Raw genomic sequence first — 8342 nt, 5'->3', positions numbered from 1 at the left:
CATATTCTTTATAAATCTTCTTTATAAATAAAAGAATTAAATCAATTTTGATAAAGATTTAATATGAGTTTTAAAAGAGATCTTTTTTAAGCTACTTAATAAATAGATAAATGAGTAAGATTAGCATATACTTTTGTGCAGAAATAAAGACAATGTTAAAAATATATTAACAGAAAAGAATCAAATAGGCTATATAAATCACATAGAGCTTACTATGAGCAAAAATACCGTTATTTTTGGACATAGATAAAACATGAATCACAGACAAGAATTAAAGAATGCATAGAGAAAGTATCCGTTCTTTGTTTCCTTTATCGGAAAAAGTAAATAGTCAAAAATTACTACTATTCATAAAAGCAGATAAATCCCATAAAACTCACTGCGCATGCTCGAAAGAGACAGAAAAGAAATATCATTAAATGCATTTTTCCTTTTCTTTTCTAGTCTTTACTAGTCTTTTCTAGTATAAACCTAACATAGTCGTGCTTTGTTAGAACCATTCCATAGAGCATCCCCGAACGGTTCAGTTTGTGATTTGGCTTCGTACAGTGAACATCGTGCGCTATTCTTGAACGGAGTTAAAGTGTATCGACAGATTCGTTAACAAAACAGAATTTTTTAAAAGTTTTAAAATTTTTTTCTAAATTTTTAATAATAATAACAATGGCTATGCTAATACACATGCCTACAGAAATAGTTTCCAAAATTTTCGTATATAAAGATATCACCATTAAAGACATCGTAAACTTTAGCTCCACATCCAAGCAGTTCCGCCAATTAATAATTAATGACAAAAGTCTATGGAGAAAAAAGTTTTTCCAGAGGTAAGTTTTTTATTTGTTATTTTATTTGTTATTTGAGTAGTTTATCACATATATGAGAAAAAAATTTGACAAAAATCTGGCCAAAAATTAAAAATTACATCAGACCAAATAAATCGTTTCTTGAATCGTTTGAAACAAATCCCTCGCATTTTGAATATTTCGAAAATTAAAAATGTAATTCAAGAAATTTTAAAATTAATTCCTACGCAATATTTTCAAAAATTCGCAAACTTTTGAAGCTATCGCATTGTTTTAAGCATCGATTCTTTTGCGACTCTGATGAAATCATGTAAATTTTAAAAATTTTTAGCTAAAAACTATAAATGATATAAATTCTGTCTTTGTTTAAAAGTTTTCCAAACATTTTCGAAAAAGCTCTTCCAAGGTTCTATAAAAAATATAGAATAGTTTATTCACTATCAATAACTATTTCGTGCAAGATATAGGAATAACTGTGAAGGAGATGATTTTTCGAACAAGATTAAATCTAAAATACAGAAATTTTCATGGAATATTTTTATACGAAATTAATATATTTTAGCTAAATTAAAAACAGTAATATAAAATACTTCATGTTATCAGTTTTCATAGATAATGTGTACGTTAAATATATATACAAAATATATAATAAAATGAAAATGTGTGTTACCGACAAATCATCCGGCCCATATGTAAATTTTGTACAAAACTTTAATTTCATAGTTGATGATTCATCTTAGACCCTACTTTTTGTTCAGGCCACTTGATATTTTAATTTACTCATAAAAAATATTAATTTTTTTATATTAATTTAAAAGTTTTAACACATAATACATAAGTTGTACCATAAACACGATATATCACACAAAATAAATAGTTTTTTAAATCTTATCGTTTATGCCCCATGAATTACATGATAATCGATGCGAAAAGTTTAAAATATTTGAGCATACGCATAAACTATTTGTTGCAGATATCTGTGCGTATGTGCAAGAAATTCAAACTTTATATGTTATAATGTAATATATAAACTGTTCGTCACATGCTGCATTGTAAAAATAAACTGCGCATTTTGTAATTATTTAGTATAGTTTGTCATAAGAATGCTATCGATTTGATATACTTTGTCACAAGAATGCTATCGATCATAAAATATTAATTTGTCAAATAATAAAACATTGTATAGAACATGCTGAATTATGTACTTGAAAAACGTGTTTCTCAAGATGTTTTACATTACGTTTTTCATTTATCTTAAAGTCACTAGTCTGCCGTATCTCGCATCCATGGATATTTAGACATTACAAATCAAAATCCAGTTGACATTCCAAATGAATTTTGCATATATTGTAATATCGTAACATTTAAACTATAATGCCGCCTATGTTCTTCATAAAAATAATATTCATTAATTGCATTTTCCCCAACACCTTTAAATAAGGAATGCATTATGTTTACATATTTAAACAATAAATTTTCAGTCTATTATATGCTTATGAAAAAGAATTTAATAGCCTTCGAAAAAATTTTAAATCATAGGTTGATAAAAAGAAAGACAAGTAAAGAAAGAGTTAATAAATAAGTTTGTAATCTATAAAGATAATATCTATTATTACTATATTATTATTGCTATAGTTTGCTTAAAAATTATTCGCTCATATTTCCTACATTTATTAATAATATTAACGTTTTAAATATCTTCTTCAATTTGATTTAGATATCATGCGGCATTGTACAATTTTTGGTATGATTTAAGAAAATCAGTTAAAATATTTTTGTTTAAATTTTAGATGGCCTTCTGTGAAAAAATATTATGAGGAAAATGATAAAAATTTTTATGAGGCCGATATTACAGATGTGCAAAGCGGTATGAAATGCGCAAAAGAATTGTGGGCTTATGTATCTCACATGTCCGAAAAACATTACTACTATGTTAATAATCATAAATATGTGGACGAATTCTCTTCATTATTTAGCCTACATAAAGGTTGCTCAGATGCGCATCATATGCATCGTGCTATCTTGAAAGATGAATTTATTAGAAGCATTTATACACAATCTCCATGGTATGTGACTCAAGATATATATTAAAATATATATGTATATATAAAATAAATTAATATATTAATCATATATACAATAAATTGTGAATATTTCAGGGAATGCGATTTGACACATAGATACTACAGTATAAAACTTTTTCGATGCTGGATTAGAGAAAATTTTCAAAGAAATTGGAAGAAATTTATGAATAAGCCCCATCAACAACAAATTTTGGAAAAACTGCTTGCTATAGTATTACAATGGTGTCAACCAGAAAAGTATATTTCTTTGTCCCATGTAAATAAATTGATTGAAAATATTATGCAAAACGTGTTAAAGCATCTTAGAGAGAAAAATCCCACTCATGAAATATTTTCGATATCGTCTAAGCAATTTTCCTTTTGGAAACATAATAATATTCGTGAAAATTATTGGGGTGAAACTAATGCAAGACAAATTAAATGCATATTGGACGATATTATTTTAAATTTCGATTGCTATGACATAGATTATCCGTGGAAATTGGATCAAGTAGGTATATGCGGACACATACGCAGCATATTTTCTCTTATGTGATATTCTTTCTTATTACAAACTACCGGAAATATTGTAATTATTTCCCATTAAATGGAAATTATAAGTTTATTTTAAGTTATTTTAAGTTATTGTTTTATTACAGATTAGAGAAAGCCATTTTCAGGAGTTACATAATAGAAAACTGTTATGGTTAACAATATATATCTGCGTGGCGAGAAGAATGGGTGTACATATCGAACTAGTAATGTACCCAAGCAATATATTTTCTTCAGAAACTTGTTTGGCGTGGAAACCGAGGTAATATATGTATCTGATCTTAGTTTTGAGATCACTTAATTTTTCTTTTACTTCTATCATATACACATATAATTATGTTTACATTCACACATGTACACAATGTAAGAAAAAGATGTATAATCTAATAGACTAAAGCATTACAATAAATAATAATTTTTTTCGGTACTTTTGCTTAAAAAAAAATTGCTCTAAATAGACTAAAATATTTATCATTAAAAGATATAGTACTGATATCTATATATATCTGTATATATATCTATTTATATATATGTCTTTCTTTATTGTCGATACAGAGGTCGTACAGAATATACAGAATATTTTAACATTGAGCGGATGTACGATCAATTTAATCGGCAGACTTCTTTCATAATTATATGTCAATCAAATGAAGACGTGCCCGATCGGATGAAGATATCTATAAAACAAGTGAGTAATTATTTGTATTACGGTTTTTTATTTGAATAGGGTTTTAAACAAAAATCATTGCTTTTTATTCATAAATATAATTGTTTTCTGAGATAAAATTGTATATTTGATGGAAAGTACTCAGCGATTCTCCCTCTATAGTACATTTTAAGAATATTGAAATCAATTAGTAGCTTTTAATACATATTTAGCTTTAGAAAAATCGTGAATGTTCATATAATGTGCAACAATTGCTATCGATTATAGAATTTTACAAAAATATCTTAAATTTTATATATTTGTAATTGGAATTTTGTCATTACAAATGATTTTATAATTTATTTAATATTTAATAACTAATCTTTTTTTAGGTAATCTATGAACTAGGAAAAGTTTTCAAAAATTATATGCCGATAGATATTTCTTTTACCTCTCTCTCAGAAATAGATATAAATAATGATATGGTAGGTACTTTTTCATATGTTATTATAAATCACTTTGAAGATAGTTTATTATATGTATACATAAAGCATATTAATATATAATCATATTCGTTATAATTGTAAATTATTTATTATCTAAAATCCAAATCGAAACTACGAAAAGCGATTTAAAATTTAGTTAAAAAAAGAAACGTCAATTATATTCTAATTTTTCAGTGTACATCTCTTCTTATTGAAAAGTGTTGCGAAAGAAGATCGAATAAAGTAAAATTCGCAATTGGAATGGTCGTTAGTTTTGAAGATCATTATGAAAGTAAAGGTAGTTACGTCGGTGTCATAATTGGATGGCATAACAAATATCAAACTGAATGGTTTTCTTTTCCTCCGTATCAATTAGAGTTCGAATGTGACATTCGGAACCAACAACCGTATTATATCATATTGATAGATAATGACATCATGTGTTACGTACCACAAAGTATGAATATCAAACGTTTCTTTCTATTTATATATCATATAATATATATTTTTTTATTATGTATTATTTGAATAACGTATAAACAATATATGTCCTGTTTCAGGCTTTATAACATCGATATGCATGCCACGGTGTATATATAATACAGAGATTGGGCGATATTTCTGTCAAATTACAAATACCCATTACGTACCAAACCAAATGTTAGCGAGACACTACCCAAGAGATGCCGCAATTATTCGCAGAACATTTAATAATAATAATAATTTATAATATTTTTAGATAGTTTTAGATAGTAGATGTATGCGAACATATAAGTGAAATATTTTCTTATGTCATATTGTTTTTTATTATAAAATAGTAATAGTAGTACTGTAGTTTTTTTTATTATAAACTATTATAAATATTATAATTATTTTTCAATATACTGAAATTGTAATTATGTATATTATGTATATAATTATGTATATTATCTAAATTTATTGTTTTATTACAAATTAGAATTAGAATTAAAGTTATTTTCATGAGTTACATTATAGAAAATAGGATATAAAGGATGTTTTAATATTGATTGAATGTACGATGAATTTAATCTGTAAATTTGTCATAAATAAATGTCAATCAATGGCCAATCCATTGAAGATGCGTACAACAGAAGTGAGTAGTTATTTACATAATCACATTTGTTATCATAAATTTTAAATTTTACTTTAAATTTTATTTTGAAATTATTTTTTATATTTTGGAAATGATACAGGATAAGATTTTATGAAAGGAAGGAAGAAATAAAATTGTATGTTTGATGCAAAACACATTTAGCGATTCTTCCTATATAATATATTTCAAGAACATTGAAATCGATTAATTTGCTTTTAATATTTAGCTTTAGAAAACTCGCGAATGTTCACATAATGTGTAACAATTTCTATCGATTATAAAATTTGTTAGAAATATCTTAAATTTTATACATTTGTAATCGGAATTTCATCATTACGGATAGTTCTGTGATTGATTTAGAATTTAATAATAATTATTCCTTCGGATGATTTTATAATTTAGAATTTAATAACTAATAATTGATTTAGAATTCTTTCCATCTTATAAAAATGTATATAAACTATAATATGAAGTATTTTTTATGCGTCATTATAAAAATTATTTTGAAAATAGCTATAATATATAGATAATAAATATATAGTATTATAAATATTTAATATTATAAATACATAATATTAATTATAATTATCTATAATTCAAATTATTACAAAAATCGACTTAAAATTTAGTTGAGAAGAGAGACATCAATTATTTTCGAACATGTACTTCTCTAACTGAAAAATATTAAAACAAGATCAAGTAAATACAAAAATTTACAATTGGAATGATTGCTAGTCATAAACATGGCGGAAGTGAAAATAATCATGTTGATGTCATGTTGATGGATAATAGAATGATCTTTTTCGAACTGAACTTTCGGTTTTCTTTTCCTCCTTGTATTTTGGATTTCAAACGTAATATGCAGAACTATTTACAACCATTTTACATTAATGAAAAGATTAATAGAAAATGACAGCATCTGTTATGTGTCATAAAATATAAGAATTTAAAATACGCATTATTTATTAAACGAAATGTTAACAAGACATTGTCAACGAGATGCCGCAATTATTCTCGAGTTAATAACAACAATTTATAACATTTTAAAATGATTATTGTTTGATAATTTATACTAAAAAGTAGATATATAAGGAGAGTTCTAACTCAGGTCCTCTCTGAGTGGTGAGGTGCGAGGGGATCTCAGTGGAGCGGGGGATGACGTCACGCGGGTTCTAACTCATGTCCTCTCAGGGATGACGTCACGCGGGTTCTATCTCATGTCCTCTCAGGGATGACGTCACGCGGGATTTCGAAGGCGCGGGGGCTGCGGGGCGGGGGACGCACGTATAAAGAAAAATGGCGGTATTCCTTTGAAGAAGATTTTGGGCCTCTCTCTATCCCTCCCTCTCTCTCGCTCTCTCTCTTTCTCTCTTTATCCCTTTATCCCTTTATCTCTCTCTATCCCTCTCTCTCTCTCCCTCTCTCTATCCCTCTATCCCTCTATCTCTCTATCCCTCTATCTCTCTATCCCTCTATCTATCTCTCTATCCCTCTCTCTTTCTCTCTTTATCCCTTTTATCTCTCTCTCTGTCATCTCTGTATTATTGCAAGTATGTAATATTACCAGTTAATAAACAATATAAATAGAAGTATTCTTTGAAGGATTGGGTGGATGGAAATACGTGTGAAAAAATTACATCATGATTTAGATTTAAAACTCTTTATTATTTGTTTTTACATATTTTTCTTACGTACTATGGACTAAAAACTAAAGCTGCCAGTTCGCAATCGACGAGTTGATGCTTGTTGAAAGCATCACTCGCGCGTATTACATTTGATATTTCTTTCGGATTTATTACAGTGGACGCGATATTGGAAAATTGCGTAAACTTCACATCAACTGCTTGGATAATTTTATCCAATCGATCAAAAGTTACATCTATGGAGTGATCGAGATCGAACATGCGATGTAACGTCGATTCGATCATCATCATGCATACGTTTGAAGATTCGAGACTTATGAGTTTGGCGTCGTTAATCGTCGTTAAGAGGTCAGCACCTCACAGCATGTGCGTGGACGCCATGCGTGCGATACTGAGAGCGCAGCGCTCTCCGATGGCGCTGACTTATCGGAAGTTACGTCACCTCCTAATCGCTCGAGATCCTTCGAGATCAGGATCAAGTTCCATAGAGAAACCGGACGAAGCACTCTCACTCCAAGCGTCGTTGAGAACACACGTGTTAATATTCAGTCGAGTCATTTAGGAGTTTTCTGATAAAGAGACAGTGAATCGTATAAGGTCTAATACCGAGTTACTCATTTTACATCCATCTATATATTCCATCCTGATACATATCCTCTCAGTAAAGAAAAAAGCCTTACAGCCACCTCAGAAGCGGGATAAAGATCTTTCGTGCATTCGAGATATCTCGCACGCCATAGATCCTTTGTTCGTGCCACGTCGGTGCCACGTGCTCCATAATAAGAATTCGGAGTAATAAACCGGAGCAATATTCCGGAGTAGAGAGTCAGTCGAGACAGTTAAATCAATTTTTCCGTATACTAAGTCGAAGTCGATTAGTCGAAAGTGTCGAGTGTTAGAAAATATTCGCGAAATGAATCGTGAAATATTGGAAGCCATGACAGTGCAACAGTCAAGAGAAGAGGCCCGGCGATATCGTCTCAGCTCTTCTGGAGGTCGAAAGGACTTAGTCGACAGTATCATCACTCATCTAGAG

At 28.7% G+C, this 8342-nt stretch overlaps 1 protein-coding gene across 1 annotated transcript; it reads left to right on the top strand.

Moving 5' to 3' along the window:
• The first annotated feature begins 663 nt into the window (after positions 1-663).
• LOC145960847 (F-box only protein 21-like) lies at positions 664-5118 on the top strand. Its single transcript, XM_083080542.1, has 7 exons — positions 664-824; positions 2594-2869; positions 2963-3377; positions 3526-3680; positions 3974-4106; positions 4457-4549; positions 5110-5118. The coding sequence occupies exons 1-7, from the start codon at positions 664-666 to the stop codon at positions 5116-5118; spliced, it is 1242 nt and encodes a 413-aa protein (XP_082936668.1).
• Positions 5119-8342: the final 3224 nt, after the last annotated feature.

The sequence above is a fragment of the Camponotus vicinus genome, unplaced genomic scaffold (genome assembly GCF_025532165.1).
Source record: "Camponotus vicinus isolate PSW18456_S1 unplaced genomic scaffold, iyCamVici1.0 SCAF_10, whole genome shotgun sequence".
In the NCBI taxonomy this organism is placed as follows: domain Eukaryota; kingdom Metazoa; phylum Arthropoda; class Insecta; order Hymenoptera; family Formicidae; genus Camponotus; species Camponotus vicinus.
The sequence above is the reverse complement of the archived record's forward strand: the minus strand, read 5'-3'. Positions and strand labels throughout refer to the sequence as shown.